The following is a 19542-nucleotide window of genomic DNA, read 5'->3' on the forward strand; positions in this document are numbered from 1 at the left end:
TATTATGAAGTTTTTTTTATTCAAGTCAACAAAATATTACCTTAAATTTTTTCCCACACTTTTTTCCCTCTCTTATTTTCACACTTATTCAAGTCAACAAAATTTTCACACTTATTTCTTAAAAAAAATTAAATTATCTTTCAAAAAAAAAAAATTAAATTAAGCATTTATAGAAAAATCTCCACCACTCATCAAACCTTATCTACTACTTTTCATCAGACTTCCCCTTCTTACCTATCTATAATCACTTTTCACTCTCTTCTTCAATATGACCGATTAAAGCTTATCAACCCAAATTCTTCACCATGCTCTTCCAAAAACCTTCACGGATCTTTCCCCTTCCAGATTAACACTCAGCTTCAACACTTCATCTCTTAATAACGCTTCTTTTTCATCAATTAGCATTATCTCTCGACTTTTTCTTCAACCCTCAAGCTGATCTATTCATCATACATTCAGCTTATTTGAAATTATCACTCAAATTCGTTCAACAAAGGTAACCCATCCCCAAATTATGATTTTTCTAATAATTTATTAATTTTATACATCTAATTACCTAAAATCAATTTTTTGTTGCTGTTGGTTTTTTTTTTTTACCTTTTTGTGTTGTATGACTGTTTTTACCTTTTTTTCGTTCATCATACCCTTTTTTTTAATTTTGTGTGGCAGTTTTTTTTAACCTAAATTGAGGTTTCTGGTGAATGATTTTACCCCACAAGAGTGGTCGATATCACCAAAGATATTGTTAGGACTATTACATGTCATAGTAACAATATCGCTATATAGAAACTGGTGTTCAATTGCCTATTGAATCAATTCTCTTGTTTGATCCTTATATGGTGTGTTCTTATTCTTTTCTGGTTGATTCTTCAGTAGCTTGATATGTTTGCAGTTCTTATTTTGATGATCTGATTGTTTAGTTTGTTTGGGTTCCAATTGATTGTCCTCTAATACCTCTGTTACAACAAATATTATTCTTCGTAGACAGATGTTTTGCATGAAGGTATTGATGTTTGGGTAATAGTAATGTTTTGCGGAACTTGTAAACATAACTGGAGTTTTGATATGAATTTTCTGTTTTGGATGTCGTCAAATGAGTCTCAGAAAATGGTAATGTTTTTGCAAAACTTGATACATCAATAAAATAACCACAGTTTGTGTATTATAATAAAGTGTACAGGTTTATTTTTGCAATCTTCATTTTATTGATAGTTTTAAATATTTTACAAGCTTACATCTATTTTCTGCTTTTAACTAGAGTTACACTTAAATAATATTATTCAGTTATTTTCGTGCAAACACAAACAGACACACTCACACAACAGACACATGGAACCCTCATTGACTGGTGTTGTCAGAATTCAGAATGTTTTATCTTTTCAACTGATGAAGAGTGCACTAGCAGGGATTTCAATTGTAATTTTTTTTTTCCTTAGTTCTGAAGTTTTATTTTTTCAACCCATGAAGAGTGCACTAGCTTGGATTTCAATTGTAAAATAGTCACATGATTCGCAATTCGCTTCGGTACGTGGTACGGGTTCGGGTACCAGTTCATAACTTTCAAAGAATTTGGTACGTGTGGGGTGGGGTTGGGGGGGGGGGGGGGGGGGGGGGGTATACATAGTCTGTACGTTACCAAAGGAAGATGGATCTGTGATGTTTCATGGAGAGGTTTATCTAACATAGAAAAATAGCATTTGTAAAAATAACATGTCCCACATTGATAGATTTTCAAACATTTAGAGGTAAGTAAGTTTATAAATACAATCTCCAACATTTCCATCCACTACCACAACTATCTATTGCCATGTGGACTGAAGTACACTAAAATGAAAAAGTGGGCTAGTGGCGTTTGTATTTTTTGAAAGTAGTAATTACTTTCAAAGTCCAATTATTGAATTAAATTAGTCTAAATATTAACATGTCTTTTGTGAGGGATGTATGGTTTGCCTCGGTACTCTCTTTTCAGAGAATTGATGAGCAAATTATGGAGTACGAAGTCAACGAATTTTGTGACTATGAATTGTAATATTATTTTTTTCCTAGTTCAGAAAAAAAACTGGAATATAAGTAATTTAATACAAACTATTATTAGTATGAGACCTTAACTTCCTTTTTTTAGGTGAAATATTATATCGATGAACCTTATTGTTGTTGCTTACTGATGCTACCTTTGAGGTGTACTTCATGTGCATTTGTACACAAATAAGAACACACAGTATGGAATTTTCATAACTTAAGAGTTCAGACCATTCCCTTCCCTTTTCTTTAGTGAAAAGTTTGCAAATTTCATGGTTCATTTTATGTTTAAAAGAAAATAACAATAAGGAATCCTGGTGCTATAAATCTCCTATCATGGTGACTGGGCTTGTTATAGGTAGTTTTATCTTACATTTGAGAGATACAGAGACCAACTCCAGGACTCAATCCTATGGCATCCTAGTTTTATCTTCATTTATATTTCATTTTATTGTCCAGTCTTCTCGATGATGGTCGGCATAGTATTTTCTGTTTCCTGTTTGATGTACTTATGCGTTTGCAATCCACATCAATACATGGAATTGTGTTTGGAAAATTCTCTCTTAATTCCAGTACAAACCGGTTGTCAAGTGGACCATCTTGTCCATATGGAGTATTTTTACCTACAGGGTCTAGCCAATTTGATTGAGTTTGTTTTTTAAGGCCTATGGCTGGCCTTAACTCGTATGCCGTTTAGGAACACCAAATCAACACAATGATTTAAACAGCAAGAAACTTAAATATTAGCCGCATTTTCAATAATATGTTATTGTTGAGTGTTGAAAGACAAGTCTGTTTGGTTTTCAAGTGTTCAAACCATGAGGTTTGCTAGGATATGCAATGTGATGTTGTGCTTGTTTGCCTTTTACTTGTAATTTTCTGTTAAATCTCATATTGTCTTTCTCTGTCATTCATTTCCCTGTCAAGAGACTTGTTTCTTTAGTTGGAAGCAGCTACTTGATTGTTTTGCTATTTTGAAAGAATTACAATTTACAAGTAAATGCTACACAATAATTACCATTTTTTCTTTTATTTTTTGCTCAAAAGCAACTACTTGAGCAGTTCTTTGATATAGATGTGTTGGCAATGTGATTTTTTTCACTTTGATATACATGTGTTGACAATGTGATTTTTTATGACAACAGATGACTACAGAAGGTGGCAGCAAGAAACAAAAGACAAATCCTACTAAGGGAAAACCAAGGATATTGCCTGGAAAACTTAATGAGCAGCGGAATCTCATTCGGCAAAAGAAATGTACCACACAAAAATCTGTTCAGGCCTCTACATCCGCGTATCAGCCTCGTGTTGCACCTCCGATTGCAACACCGACTCAAATTGAGGCACCGACTAAGACTACAGTACCGACTAAGGCTTCAGCACCAACTAAGCCTGTGGCATCGGATAAGACTTTAGCACCGGCTCAGATTGTAGGACCAACACCATCGCCTATTCATTCCTCTACCCCTGAGGTATTCAGGTTTATGCCGACTCCAGGTTTAGGCCTTGAATCAATGGTTAACAATTCACAACATGCCTCACGCAAAGCTTCAGCAAATGAGGATGTGCAACAAACGTACCATGATGTGGATGACGATGACAATGACAATGAGGATGTGGATGAGGAGGCTGAGGTGGAGGAGGAGGAGGTGGTGGTGGGCTAAGGGAATGTTCCTCAGGAAAGGAAAGATGACAAGGGGAGGATCATTATACAACCTATTGGTAAAGGGTAAGTTACATGTGTGAAACAATTTTAAATCACCTCATTTGTTAGTTTAGATATTTAGTGTTTCTGCATGTGACATTGTTATTTGCATTTTTATAATTATTAATGATTGATTAGTAACTCCGGATGAGTCTTTGGATACTATGCAGACTCGTACCTGCCTATCATGTTTCAAAAGCCATTGGCTATGCCATTCGAAAACATTTTTATAAACCTATCCATTCTTGGAGTCAACTCGCACCCGATTCAGAATATCCAGAAGTTAAAGCAATTTGGTTTGAACGATTTGGAGTAAGTATTTACCAAACAAAAATTATTATATTAATTTGTTTTAATTTCTGTCCTGTGTAGAAATAGTGAGCCAATACTTGGTGGGGTATTCTGTAGAAATTTGCTGGACATGTACAACTAGTTTATGTTACACAACCAGTTTGCTTGTAGAAATTGTGATCCAATACTTGATGAATGTTTGCATGTTGAATTTGCAGGAGAAGGTATCTTGGGATCCTCGTGATCAAGGTTTTGTCTATCGCGTGTTTTAACAAAAAGGAGCTAAACGACTAACAGACATGCTTACGAAGGCAAGGAAGAAAGGGCGGCCTGAATGGATAAGTGTGGATGCTTGGACTGGTCTTGAAACCTACTGGAAAACAAACCCTGATTTTTTGAAAATATCCAATCAAAATAAGAAAAATCGAGCTTCAACAAAAGGTGGTGCAGTCCACACCTCAGGCCGCAAGGCTCATATTGATGTGGCGCTTGAGCTCGTAAGTGAAAATGACACTTTGAATTTGAAGTCTTGTATCTAAGTTGTCTATTTATGTTAATAAAACCTATTGCACTCATATTAATGAAAACTGACTCATGAATTGTTTATACTAATTATTTCTATATTGATTATTTCAATCTTTTATGATTTGTAGTCCAATAATCTTCAACGGGATTTGGACCCTGATGAATTATTTCTATATACTCACAAGAGGAAGACTGGTGAATGGGTTGATGGTAGATCAAAGTTGACCTATGTAAAATATTGACTGTATATTTTTTGACATTCATTTGGCTACTGCTAGTTTCTTTTTATTATACATTGCTTGAATCCTACATATTATATCTTATACACAATGTTGGCTAATTCTGAATCCTACATTTCAAGAGAACTATCATGTGTTAACTTCTGAGCTTTACAATTTTGAGAACTAAAATGCAGATTCATTGTGGTAATTTAGTATTGTTGATGAGTTTTCTTTTAATTTTTTTGTATGTTATCTTATTTTAGTTTTTATATTTGACTGCATTTGCCTACTTTGTTGCTTAATGCTATGCTTAGAATTTTACTCAACTGCATTGTTATAACTTGCTAATACTAGTGTTTCTTGCTGTTGTTAACTGACATAATGATCAAGGCCTTGTTTACATAATAATGTGAGTTTTATTTATGAATGATTATCACTGTTGTACATTTTTGAAATACTATGGATTTCAGTTTTTTGAAAATTGTTCATATGGAATGTGATGGTTAGATTAGTTTTGTAACAATATTGTAACCATGTGAATTACCTATAAATAATGCCTATGACATGTTTTTTTTTTTGGTTAATGAATACCATGAAATATTTATATTTTTTTCTCTATTGAGCAGGAATCATTTAAAAAGAAATTGAGTGCGGTACAAGCCCAGATTGATGAAACAACTGGAGATGGTGTGCAAAAAGTTGATGGAGGAACAAAGCTTAGGTTGTGGAGCGAGTCTGCAGGGGGTCGTACCCGTGGTCGAGTTTATGGTACAGCAGACTTGTCTGTCAACCTTTAGCTAAATATTTCAATTTATATCATGTTTATGGCAAACATGATATAAATTGAAATATTTAGCAGATTTGTGGTATTATTCTGCAAAAGAGAGTATGAAACCAAATGATTTGCTAAACAGGGTAAAAAGGTAAAAAAAAATAAAATAAAATTTACTAGCCTCGGTCGTACCGACTCTAACAATTTATTTGACTTTTTATAATTTTGACTTTAGCATCCCGTAGACCGACTCTACTAAATAACCTTGACTTTTAGAATTTGACTTTAGAGTCGGTTCAACTAACTCTAAAATTTAGTTGACTTTTCGTTGACTATAGAGTCCGATAGCCAACTCTATACGATTTAGTTGACCGGCGTAAAATTGACTTTAGCGTTAGTGCAGCCGACTCTAACATTTTAATATAGCGTCGGACTGGCAAACTCTAAATGAATTTGTTGACTTTTTTATTTTGATTTAAATAGCCTCGGCCGCACGAAGAGTCGGTATTAAACTCGGCTAGGCCGACGATAAGTTAGCCTCGGATGGAAAATAGCCGACTCTATCCAGTAGCTTCTAATTTTTTAGCCTGCCCCCGACACCGACGCTAAGCTGACGCTAATTCGCTGTTAGCGTCGGTTTTAGCCCAGTTAGAGTGGGTTTGTGGCCGACTCTAAAACACAGTTTTCTTGTAGTGTATATATATATATTAGTATTTTTTGTTATAAAATTAAAATTAATTTTAAACGTGTTACAAACCTGAATGTATTGTTTTTTTGTCATGTTTACATGGAACGTCTTAAAATGAGATAGAAGAGTGAATCTAATACTATAGTTTTGTTAATATTATTGTTTGAAATATTGCTTATTCTCTGAGATCTATTTTATGTGCTAAATTATTTAGCCTCATTTTGCCAATTCCTATCCTAATTTTTTTTACGTGTGACATAATGGTGCCTTTGAAGTTTGGTTTGGTATTTATCTATCATCTAATTGATTAATGTCATGTCATATTTTGGTATTAATTTATTAAAAAATAAATTAATTTTTGAATGAGTTTTGTTTGCATGTTATCGATATCCAACGAAACCTCTTGGTACTTCAGAATTGATAAATTTTCTCAATAAAAAAATATTAAATACCACAACATATTTGAAAACAAAATTCTAATTTAAAATTAACATATATACTTGCAGCTAAAAGAACGTGGTGCAAATAGCCAATGAAGGTTGATTCAGTTGGTAAGAAATTAAGTTACTTGCAAGGTTGTGGGTTCAATTTTCTGTTGGCGATGTGAGGACCTGATCTTTGATAGATGCTCTATAAGTATCTGTGTAAATGTTGTTAGAGTCTTAAGGTTTATCCTGATTGTGGTGAAGTTTCCGAAGTCCAAGTAGCCTAAAGTTGTTTTATAAAAAAAAAAAATGAAATGTGATGCAACTAAACTTGCAGCTATTTTTATTCAAAAAAAAAAAACTTGCAGCTATTTTTTTGGTTCTACAAGGTATCTATAATGTCAAACAAATCTCCCACATTAAAACTTCAAAATATTTGCAACAATTTTTTTTTATAACCAAAGTAACATTTAAAAGTATATATGTGGCAAGTTTGAAAAGAAAAATTATACCATCATTTCTTAATCTTAAATGAGATTACTTATTATTGTAAAAAAAAAGAAGTTAAAGCATCACTTAAAAGAAAAGGTTTAAAGCAAATTCCTTTTAATTGAGATTCAAAATAACAAGTTATAAATGCATTCAATTTATTTTGAATTCACACAGAATAAATCAACCCTCATATTAACTTTGAATTTTGAATTCAAACACACAAAAAAAAGGATAATGATAATAGTAATATTACCCAAAAAAAATTGATAATGGTAAAACTTCATTCAACTAATTCTTATAATATCAGTTTTTTTTTCAAAGAATTCTTATATTATCAGCTGACAACTAAAATCTCTATTATAAACATTTGATTACATTTTTTTTATAGTACATGTGTCTGTCCTTCTCTCTATGCTAATTGTCATTGATTGTTATGATTTGGGCATATGTTATGATAGTATTATTAATTTGCCTGGCGTGATCATTGATTTTATTAAGAAATGATTTTAATTTGTGAACTCTTAAAAAGGTATCAGCGTCATCATTGTTTTTATTAAGAAATAATTTTAATTTTTGAATTCTTAAAAAGGTGTGTAAGGGATACAAAAACGGTACAATAATGTTTTTTTAATGGAAAACAAAATGGTTCCATCAACCCCTCAAAAAAAAAAAAGGATGCATCAAATAGGAATAAATTATTCTCCAATCACCTTTATAATTGCATACTTATAGCTAAAATTAACTTACACTCACCTCTCAAATAAAATAACGATAAAGAATGATCATTGCAATTTGTGGGAGTGATGTGATATGTGTAATTAAAAATCGATTTTAATTTATAATTAAATCTAATTTTATGTACTCAATCAATGGAGTTCATACTATGTCCCTTGAGCATAGCTCAATTGGTAGGACAGTGCATTATTATATGCAGGGGCCGGGGTTCGAACCCCGGACACCCCATTTATTCACCTTACAAGGTGAATTCTAGCCACTAGACTACCTAATTCTCCATTGTTTCTTTGCATATACATCCTTATCAAATTGAAATCTTATTTTTCAGTCTTTTTTTTGTAAATTCTCTAATTCTAATATTTTATGTGAAATGTAGGATGTGGGATGTGTTTGCTTCAAGGTATTTTTAAAGTTACTCGAGAAGATCTCCTCAAATTAACATGCATATTTTTAAGGGGTGAAGATCCTCTCCATTTCCTAAATAAAATGGAAATGTCAATTACTATAGTTTTGAAGCAAATATATGATATAAATGCACACATTTCAAGAATTGAAGATACTAATTGCACATTTATACACCAAAACTTTGGTAATGGAACAAATGGAGAGAACATAAAATGGAGAGGATCTTCACCCATTTTTAAGGTGTTCATTCTCCATTGTTTCTTTGCATATACATTCTTATCAAATTGAAATCTTATTTTTCAGTCTTTTTTTGTAAATTCTCTAATTCTAATATTTTATGTGAAATGTAGGATGTGGGATGTATTCGCTTCAAGGTATTTTTAAAGTTACTCGAGAAGATCTCCTCAAATTGACCACGTGAAAAATGATTGAAGGATTGAAATTAAATATTAAGTTTAAATTTTAGTCATTTCAAATTAAATATTAAAAAAATATGGTTCATCATAATGTTCGGAGTTCAGAGGGATCATGCAATGGGTTGGATCATCATATTTGATTAAGCGAAATTCCACAAGTGAGATTGACACCACATCTTCACCAGAAACTTTAAGACATCATGTATATCGGTCATCTCACTTATGTTTCTCAATATATACTCTTGCATCTAATGTAAAATTTACCTCACATATGACACATTAACCTTTCTCCTTATACAAGAGACTCTTGGTGTTTGTAATATGTTGAGATGGTAAAATAAGGTCAGAGACACAACATGATATATATATATATATATATATATATATATATATATATATATATATATATATATATATGAGTTAGTAGATGTTTCATAGATGGGTGTCTTTTTTCCATTTTTCTTTTTTTAGAAAAGAGAAAGTAAATTAGAAAAAAAAGATTAAAAAGCAACTTCAAAATGAGAGAAATGATAAGGGAAACAACTAAGTAGTGTGTATTTAGTCTGTAAAAGTATAGAAAATATAGTGAGTTGTTGGTAATTTTATGAATTTATTGAAGGAATTTGAGATTAATTGTTGGGTAATTATGCTGCCAAAATATTAGACTAAACAAAAGTCACATTAATTTACATTGTCTAATAACCACATATTTTGGGAACTCAGTAGAACACATCTACATTATTGCATTATCAGATCCGACCAAAGACCAAAAGTGAAGGAATTTTGAAATAATAGAGGTTGATAAAAAATTTGCATGAAAGCGAATGATATCCAAAGACTAAAATTTAAGATAAAATATTAAAAAAATGACATCCAGAAATTAACAAAATAAATCATGATATTGTTGGGACTTTCTTGGGTGTCTACATTGAGTTGTATCGTTACATTAGACTAAGATGAACCACACAAATGAGGTTGATATCACGTGTTCATCCAAAGTCTTGAGACATGATGTGTATAGGTTATCTCACTTTTATGTTGTTCAACATTTACTCTTGCATATAATGTAAAATTGTAACCCACAATTGACACTCCCGCTCTCCCATATGTTGAACCGAGATATGATACCATCATTGGGCCTTCTGGAGCAAGCAACACAGGTGTGGATCCACTTCTTGAATAAAAAGAAACTACGCAAGTGAGAATGATACCACATGTTTAAGGCTTAAGTATATAAGTTTTTTTTACTTATTTGTTGCTCAACATCCACTCATTTAGCTAATGTTCGACTTTAAGCCTGTAACTGGCATTTTTTTAGGGAGCCTTTAACTGACACTTCATACATAACAATATTCTCTCCCTCAAGTATGATTAAATTTTAGTCGGTTCTTGGCACGAGTGTCCATATTTTTCATTTATATGTTCGGTTTTTATTTTTAATTTTTTATGTTATATGGGGTTGTGATGTTGTTGTTAGTTTAATGTCATAAACCTAACATAACTATTAGCCGTTTTTTTTTTGAGAGAATAACTATTAGTAGTGTTGGTGATATAATAATAAATTGACAAAAAAAATAGTATGTTGCTTCTCTCTCTCTCTCTCTCTCTCTCTCTCTCTCTATATATATATATATATATATATATATATATATATATATATATATATATATATATATATATATAGGGGCCGAGTTCGAAACTCAGACACCCCAGTTATTAAATAAGTTATTAATAGTCAATTCCCTGCACAAGATCAATAGAGACCGACGAGAAAAAAAACCAAGCAAGCAACACTATATATACTCAGAACACAAAAAAAAAAACTCCATAATTAATTTTGTTTCGTTTTTGAATTAATCCATTTATTATCGATAAATATGTTCAAAATATATTCTTAACTTTAGTCAACCGTGTAAAATATTTCAACATTAAAGATTAATATTTCAACATTACATTCGTTAAATTACTGTTGTTTAATGTTACAAAAATCCAAATAAATATATACACGTTAATATTGATATATAATATTTAATTAAAAATACGATAACAATACGTGTTATTGATAAATTGAATATAAAATAAAGAATTTTCCATTTAAATAATATTTATATAATAAAAAAAGTCTAAAATCTAGCCCGTGCTTGGCACGGGTCTACATACTAGTTCCTTTCAAGTTTCATTTCGTAAAAGAAATTGATAACTCCATTAATATACTTTTGAGTGTGTAAAGTCTTAATTCTATAAATAAATGTGTTTTAAACATTCAAAAACATATAATAGAGGTCTTCATTTATTCTTAAACTTTGACCACAAGCTCTCTGATCCTTTATATCTAATCCTAGCAAACATGCTTACCCTAATTCCATAACCCTAATCCTAATTTTTTGGCTCCAAATCATTCCAGCCGTTAGATTAATCTATATTGCTTATCATTTCCCTCCTCTATTTTTTTAACCACGTACCTTGGAATGGCAAAAATATTAGGTATACGCTTTACATTCCCAAAACACAACACGCGCGTTTCCACATTCCCAAAACAAGCTCACGCTTTTTCTTCTTCTTCCTCTGATCATCATCACCACCGCCAACCCTCTCCCCCATCCATCGGCGGCGACCACCAAACCTCTCCCTCAATCCACCGACGTTCTACTTTCATTGTCGTATTTCTCCTCTCATACCTCGCCGTCGTCGACTCAACCGTCACTTTCTCTCCATGGCTACTGGAATAATGAGATTAAGCGAGAGTGATCTGATATCAAATCTCTTACATATCAATCTGTTGGTTTCAAACCATGGCAACACATTGTATTTGTTGACCTAAACTTATTCCCTTTCTCCAGGTGCTCAATCTGTTAAATTTTTTAGGTTAATTAAGTGTAATTTCATTTTTTTATTTTTAATTTGTATGCTATTTTTTTTTTTTATAATTTTACAATAAAAAAATCTGGGTTTGGATCAGATGGTTTACTGGATTACTGGATTTCTTTGAATGCAAAATCTGATGGATCGAAGATGGCTGCAGAATGGTGATTGTTCGAATATAGTGTTCATCGAGTTCTCAAAGGATTTACATGTAAGAAATTGTTTTTAACCCCCTTTTTAATTATGTGATTTAAGAAAATTGTTTGAATTTGAATATGACGTCTCTAATTAGGGAATGAAGATGCTGCTATATATATTTGATCCTAAATCTACATCTATGATGATGTTGTTCATGTAACTTTTTCTAACTTTGTTATTCCATTATATATTTGGTTTGTTTGGATGTGAATTGATATTTACATAGATTTGACAATTATGTATTATAATCAATTTGAAGATCCTTTTAATTTTTGTTTGACATGAAGTTATCTTTGTAGTCAAAGTCGACTTACTTGATGCCACTGCGTTTTCTATTATGTTACTTTATCAGATTTTATGATTAATTATTTCCTTTTAACATTACCTCTGCGATTGTTGATCTTTCCTTTTCATTGTTTCAGCCCTCCTAAAGCAACAAGGTATCTTTGAATCCCTTTTTGGATTGTTGACAACTTGCTCGCGATGGTGGGGCAGAGCTCACAGTGGTATGACGATGTCTTTGTACTATAATGTGTTTTTCTTCTTTGTTTGATTTTTGTTCCAATGTTGAAAATAAACAAATTTCTGGTGGATATTTTAGTTTGAAGTTTATATTGGTTGAAAATTGAAACGATATGTGTTGACTCATTTGGTGGGAGAGGCTTTGAATAGTTTGTATTTTTATATTTATGCTTACCGTCTCAATTTGAAGATCCTTTTATATTTTTATTTTACTTATATTATAAAGAGTTTCTTGCATATGTTTACACGTATAATTGTGTGTTGAATCATTTAGAACATGGAATAGCCTTAGATAACATACATTGCAACTTTGGTTTTTTTATTGATAGTATAGTATGAAATGCTTTATAATGATATTTGAGTAGATCTAACTCAATTATATTATTTTCTGAAAGGATTCTTCATAAAATCTTTAGGCATGAACCAAAAATGTACGACACATTTGAATCTTAAAGCAACCTATCACTCAAAAAGTGATTTAGCATGATATTTTATGTTGAGAATGTGTCTTGGCAGATGGTGTTATGTATATCATTTTCAAATTGCTATATAGTGTTAGTAGTTGATGTGTTTTTAGATCATATTTGAATTAAGAATACTTAAGTTGATAATACTTAAGTTGATATGTTTGGACATGATAGGTTGAGGACCACTTCAACAATTTTGGAATGGACATTTGCTGAGATCTCGAAGGTCAAGATGAAATAAGAATTTTCAGGTATGAATTGGAAGTAGATAAAATATTGTGAATGAAATGAACTTCTTGAATTGTGTACAATCAAAGAAACTTAAAGATTACTACTCTTCTTTTGATACATCTAGAAATTTTATATACTATGTGAAATTAAATTTGTTTATAAGGAGTTTTTTGAATTCATGTGTAACCACTTCCTTTTGAGTTCCAACCCCTCCAATTATATAATTTAAATAATATCATGTTCTTTGATTGCTGTCAAAAACATGAGGATCATTTAAGATTTCAATAGAGAAAAATATATGTAGAGAAAAATATATGTAATAATGAAATTATTGAAGATCAATATTAGTAAGTTTTGATCATTGTTGGAAACTCTGACACATGGCTATTCCATGATCATTGATTGTTGTCAACAACATGAGGATCATTTAAGATTCTAATTCTACTGTTAATTTTCAAAAAAATTAAAATAAAGTTGGAAGCTTGGGATGCTTAGGCTGAGAGAAATTGTTTTTCTTGGTTCATGTAAATATTTCTTATTAGTTTTATTTGTCTTCCACATTGTAACTTCTTCTAGGTGGTCACTTCATTGGCAGAAAATGAATATTAAGTAGTTCTTCTGGAGACAATCTGATTAAGTCATTGTCATTTGGCTGTGGATGATGGGATCGAGGGATGCTCCGGTTTGTATGCTCTACGAGTGGAAGTGGTGTCCGGAGGCGTGTTTGCGGAGGTAAAGGGGGAGGGCAGTGACTGGTGCAGGTCTGTTGTTCTGTGGAGTGTTATTTCTGCTGCTGGTGCGAGTTTGCTGCCCCCTGCGTATCTGTTTCTGGCGTCTGTCTGCTGCATTTTGGCTGCTGGTCTGTGCAGATAGCAGCACTGCTGTTGTGTTATTTTGTTTCATTTCGGGAGTGGCAATGTTTGGGTTTTGCTGTTTCTCCTCTGCGGTGTTGTGTGGCCTTTTGGGGCGGAGTTATGGGAATGAATTCCGGTGTATTTAGCTAGATTTCATTGTCATAACTTTGGCTAGATTTTCGCTCCTTTTTTCCTCATTTTTATAACAACAATATTTACTTAGGTATATTTGTGACAGTTCCTCTTTCAAAGCTTAGTTTTCAAACGGAACATCTCCGATCTATACAAGTGATTAGCAGAGTAAATACTATTTGTGAGTTCACAAATCTGAAGCGAAATTAATGTTGCTGCTTGGCTGATAGATTCAACCGTGAATCATGCAGGTTAGTGCTTATCTGATATTCAACATGCTTTACCAGTATCATTTTTAGGGATGGAGTGTAGCTTATTTTTTCCGATTCTAAGCTATTTATTTACGTTATTTTAGGTATGTATAACGTGTTGTTGTTCGCGGTATTCTCAACGATTCATATAATTTCCGAACAGTAATGGCAGCTCAATTATGTTGTCGATCTATATGAAGTTATCCCAATTGGTATGTTCAGTTGTTTATGGTTATTTCAGATCTTAACATGTCAAAAACAATTTTTGTCTGTTAGTATCAACAATGATATCTATTAAAATTCCTGCATTTTATATTGTTTTCAGGTTGTTGTGAAGACACCTCTGCATGGTGTTTTATACGCCTGCGTAGCTGGAACAACCATCAATTGATAGTTTGATACATTGTGATATTACATTTTTGCTCAATTATTGTATGCTCTCATTGAAACTGCGTATGTCGAATAGTTTTGAACCCGTCATCAATTGCGACTAATAGCGCAGCTAATATTGTTACAATAACTGTCCAACTATAAGTCTTTTGATTGTATTTGTTGACGACATTGTGAATGCTTTGATATATTATCCAGCTAATATTGTTACAATAACTATCCAACTATAGTTGTGAATGCTTTGTTATATTTGTTACGCTTTTTTGCTATTGCCAAGATAAATGTATGCGATTCCATAAAAATTTCACCCGTTTGTAGTATATTATTTTAAAATACATGATTATATTTAACTTGATCAACATACCTTATGAAATAATTTATCTTTATTATATAGATCAATGTGTTATATTTAAAAATTATATGACCCGTGCGGCAGCACGGGTAGACGATCTAGTTATGATTAAACTATGCAAATAAGTAATAAAAAGGGTAAATAGCAATTCAAACAATTCATTACAACATCTCATCATGCATATGACTACTAAAACTATTCACTACAATTATTACTCAAAATACTTGAGGCTTTGTCAACACGCAGTCCCAACATCATTTGTCTCATTTGAAGTTTGCTTTTTTCTGAAGACACCCCACAAGTAATGCTTAGAATCAAATCCTGTCCAAAAGATAACTCAAGTTAAAATGTAATCTTAAGATAAGATGTATAAATAGTTTAACTGAAATATTCAACAAAAGAGATAGAATAGTTGAAACTCACTCTGATGTTGGATTGGAAGCAAGGTGGAAGGAAATATTAAAAGTTGTGCGTTTTCAGTCACGACTCTTAGGGCAGCTTCGGCGTGAATGACTTCAACAATCAGGTTGTCTAAGGCATCCATAGATGATCTGTAGAGGAAATATTATATCGATATATCAGTTTTTAAAAATAAAAATTATCGCAATGACATGATGTGGAAAATGTACGAGAATTACCCCTCATACTCAGGAAAGATATAAAGAGCAATATTCTTATCGGTTGGTCCATCCTTCTTGAAGCTATCAGGCCAAACTTCTGATCTGGGTAGCAAATCTGCCAAAAGCACATCCGGTAGAAGTTCTGTCTCCTTCCAAACTTTAGGGCATGCTAAATCAGACAAATGGGCCATAAGTCCATTGATAGTATTATCACCAAAGCGCAAATTTCCACTGTTAACCAGAAAATTCAACTTTCATGATATTCACCATTAAGATAAATTTAGATGTTCGCCGATTTTCAAATAAAGCAAAACAAAATTCATACCTCCAGTTTGCATCAAGAATAGGCCGTGCGATAACATCATCTTCTGATGTTATTGAATCATCAGAGTCAGAGTCAGTCATTGGACATGGTCCTGTTTCTTGTTCACAATCTTCACATAACCATATAACTTCCTCGGTAAAAATCACGGGTCCGTCTAAACAGTACCTGCAAAAAAAAAAAATAAGTACTTAAAAACATGTGATTACAGCTTTATAAATGTAAATTTTAAGAAACTTAGGCAGAAAAAATTAGTTTCAAATTTAAGTCGATGGTATTAACACAATTGTGTTGGTTATCTATTCAGTAATCTTTTGGTTTACCCAAACCCAACTATATAGCAACACTCCCAAACCTCACCTTCATCACCTATAGAAATTTTGTAAACATCCATATGGGAATATAAAGAGACGCGTCTAGAGCAATGCACAGAGACAAAAGCCTACTGCATAGGTATATCATTATTCTTAAAGAACTTCTACTAAAATCGAAAACGACATATACTTCTACTAAAGTAGTATCATTTCAATTACTCTTTGGATTGTCCAAACTAAAGAATATACACTCCAAGTACTCTAGTATAATAATAACTTCAAAAAAAGTATAAGTACCTATGAAGAGCACAATCCTGGCACTTGTCGCAAAAAACTCTGACCTCTGGAAAACCTACATCGCCGCAAGTGAGACAAACAACTTTTTCCTGCAACAGATATAGAGTTTTACTATAGTGGACTTATCATGTCTCTAAATATAATCTACGAGTTATTACCCAACTAGTACAGAAAACATAAACATTGAATATGATCAGCTGTATACATTTCTACAGAAATCATAAACATAACCGAAACCGGGTAAGAAAGAAATCATTTCTAGAGACTACAAACATATGCATGCATCGCTTAATAATTAATAATAATAATAACCTAGCAAGTATTATATTCTGGATCCATAACATAAAGAATTGTCAGTTGTCACTAGATATTTTGTTGGAGAAACATGATAGTAATCATGATAAAAAGCACGAGATTAAATAACTTTTAAAAGAAATCTAAATAAAAGTAGGAAAGAAACTTGTATCTCCGAATGAAAAAAAAACCATACTCCTTTGAAAAAGAATAAGAAAACTGACCATTGGTAATTTTGTGGAGTTGCTGGCAGAAGAAGTCATGTTGTGGAGTTGCTCACTCAGATCGCAGAAGAATTAGGTAATAAAGATGTCTCAATATATTGTTAAGAAATAGGTTAAGGATGTTTCAATATATTAGAGAGATTACTTAAATAAAAGGTTTTGATTTGATTCATTAAAAGAAAAGGAAACAAAAGATTGGTTTTCTCCTTATTAAAAAAATATAGGAAACGAAGATATCTGCCAGGTAAGTAAAGCATGTAAGGGACGAAATACTAGGACTACATTTTTGACCAATTCTAATGTTGCATGTTCAATCCATCCATAGTCTTCCTACAAGATAGGTTACTTATAACAACAAATGTATGAGAGATCACACTTATCACTAACCACAAAGGATGGATGGAGACTCCATAGAGGGCGGAGGGTAGTGTGACGCTACCCCATTTTTTAATAATTTAATGCATTCTTGTATTATTTAGGTATTCTAATAATGTAGATTTAGGTATCCAAAGTAAGTGTATTAATTAAAAATTAGTAGAAATAGGAAACACAAAAATAGGTTACTTATAACATAACAACTAATATATACTCATTTAAAATCACACTTATCACTAACCGCAAAGGATGGATGGAGACTCCATAGAGGGCGGAGGGTAGGGTGACTTTTGAGGCAACTTATTTAAAAAATTTAATAAGTCAATGTAATCTTATATTTAGGTACTCTATTGTGACCAAAAAATATAATTTGGTACTCTATTCAAAAAAAAAATAATTCCGAGTATAATAGTTAGAAATTCACCTTTAAAGTAAAATAAGTGGGGAATCTAAGGTTCAACCCCGACTCTTGTATATATAATGCGATGTTCATATCAACCGAGCTAATAATGAAGGTCAACATACAAACACTACTTCCAACGTAATTTATAAAGAAGTGTTTCAAAATTTAAATTAGAGACGCTCTCATATTTAAATGAGGAATATTAGTTTTTGTACTTTTTTTTTCTCTTCATTATTCTATCTCTCTCCAACGTCAATTACTTCTCTTGTAAAACTAAAGTGCTTTGTTACATTCTTTTGGGTTTACGTCAATGACTCGCATAATGTTAGAAATTATCATTGTATTTAAAACTATATCATTACATTAAAATAATTATCGACAATCTCCTAATAACAATTGTTCTGCAATTATTGCCCATGCGTCGCACGGGTCGAGGTCTAGTAATATTTTGGATTTCCTAATTTCAAACATTTAAGAAGGGTGGGAAAAGACCCTCTCTTATTGTATAAATGAGATCAAGGCCTTTGGAGAAACACAAATTATAACAAGTCCGACGCACGCATGAAGTAGTTCTAGACCTTGCTTCCCCCTAAAAACAAATAAATTTTTATTTGATTTTTTTTAAAAAAATACACCTTCAAATAGAAATATTGTTATTTTTGTCTTGATTAAACGTTAGAAAATATTAGCAATAGAGTTTAATTGGTTTTTGGTATAAAAAAAAGTGTGTACTTGGTTAAGTGTCATATCATAATATCTTTTTGTTTTTTTTCGAGAGAGTATCATAGGGTATTGTGTTCAATAAACCTTGGTCGCGATGTACTTTTTTGTAAATGTTTTTTAATAACAAATGTTAGTAATTAATTACTTGCACCATTTTTTTAATGGGGATGTTGGTGCAAGCTTGATGCCTACATTCAATGATGATGAAAAAGAGAGTTCAGAATGTTCTGTTTTGTATTAGAATAGAGCGGATGAAGAGAGTTTTTGTTATGGTAAAGTGTAAATCTATGAACTGAATAAATCAAGTTACTTGCTTTGCAAGTCACTAACCAACTAACTAACTACCTAGATATTTACTAACTAATCAACAAACATAGTTTGATTTATCCACAACATAAACCATTCTCAGTATATTTTATTTCCATTTTGTAGTATTTCGATTTTTGAACATTTCCTAACGTGCCAATTATTTTCTACCATTAAAGTGACCTTAAATGCACACTCAAACTATTTCAATTATTACCTACAATAGCATTTGCATTTTTCGTCATCTGCTTCTACTTAAAACAAAGTCATATCATTAAGGACATCTCCCTATTACGTAGTTGATGGTAGGAAATTTTTTGGCTACTGCCTTTCGTTGACTTTGTTTTCTTCTTTTTGATCTATTTCACCACGAGGTTATGTCCTCTCTTTTCTTAGTTTTTTCTTGTGTTTTAAAATTTTTATTCTTCCTATTTGTTCTCATGGATATTCTCTGTGTTTGTGCTTTATCTAAGGCTTTTGTTTGAATTATAATGTCCGTTGTTATAAGTTGAAGACCAAGAGGATCTTGAGTCATATTCAATTATGTGATTATGAGCTTACATTATTATATATATAAATATATATAAGTCATAAGACTTACACCCAAATGTCATGGTTAGAATCAAATCAATTGAATGGCTCGTGTCAAATTAAACAAAGTGAGGCACATGATATTAGTCTTCTTTCTCTGCTCCACACAGTGTAACCTAA

General features: G+C 31.9%; 1 protein-coding gene, 1 long non-coding RNA gene and 1 pseudogene across 4 annotated transcripts; 2 read left to right on the forward strand and 1 right to left on the reverse strand.

Annotated features, from left to right (window-relative positions):
- The first annotated feature begins 204 nt into the window (after nt 1-204).
- Nucleotides 205-9041, forward strand: LOC146925471 (uncharacterized; annotated as a pseudogene). The gene is made up of 8 exons (XR_015010513.1): nt 205-496; nt 3165-3748; nt 3895-4036; nt 4234-4512; nt 4669-4770; nt 5388-5529; nt 8250-8273; nt 8629-9041. The product of XR_015010513.1 is annotated as an uncharacterized LOC146925471 (transcript).
- Nucleotides 9042-11204: 2163 nt separating this feature from the next.
- LOC146925472 (uncharacterized) lies at nt 11205-14814 on the forward strand. 2 transcript variants are annotated; one of them, XR_015010515.1, is made up of 8 exons: nt 11205-11534; nt 11654-11767; nt 11849-12260; nt 12918-12994; nt 13551-13833; nt 14067-14211; nt 14316-14423; nt 14537-14814. It is a non-coding gene; the product is annotated as an uncharacterized LOC146925472 (long non-coding RNA). The 2 variants fall into 2 exon arrangements; XR_015010514.1 differs by having other exon boundaries at nt 12177-12260.
- A 265-nt stretch (nt 14815-15079) lies between these two features.
- On the reverse strand, nt 15080-17374 carry LOC146925473 (PHD finger-containing protein 1-like). Its single transcript, XM_085710397.1, has 6 exons — nt 17025-17374; nt 16507-16595; nt 15899-16063; nt 15592-15804; nt 15377-15504; nt 15080-15274 (listed from the first exon to the last, which is right to left on the reverse strand). Exons 1-6 carry the CDS (start codon nt 17061-17063, stop codon nt 15189-15191), a joined length of 720 nt encoding a protein of 239 aa, XP_085566523.1. The 5' UTR covers nt 17064-17374; the 3' UTR covers nt 15080-15188.
- Between the last annotated feature and the right edge of the window lie 2168 nt (nt 17375-19542).

The sequence above is a fragment of the Medicago sativa genome, chromosome 5 (genome assembly GCF_051527215.1).
Source record: "Medicago sativa cultivar Bolivia chromosome 5, Bolivia_mono, whole genome shotgun sequence".
In the NCBI taxonomy this organism is placed as follows: domain Eukaryota; kingdom Viridiplantae; phylum Streptophyta; class Magnoliopsida; order Fabales; family Fabaceae; genus Medicago; species Medicago sativa.

Coding starts and splice junctions, on each gene's coding strand:
- LOC146925473 (XM_085710397.1), bottom strand. CDS start 17,063: ATGACTTCTTCTGCCAGCAACTCCACAAAATTACCAATG. Junction 16,064..16,506: donor CAGGATTGTGCTCTTCATAG/GTACTTATACTT, acceptor TTTTTTTTGCAG/GTACTGTTTAGACGGACCCG. Junction 15,275..15,376: donor GCTTCCAATCCAACATCAGA/GTGAGTTTCAAC, acceptor TCTTTTGGACAG/GATTTGATTCTAAGCATTAC.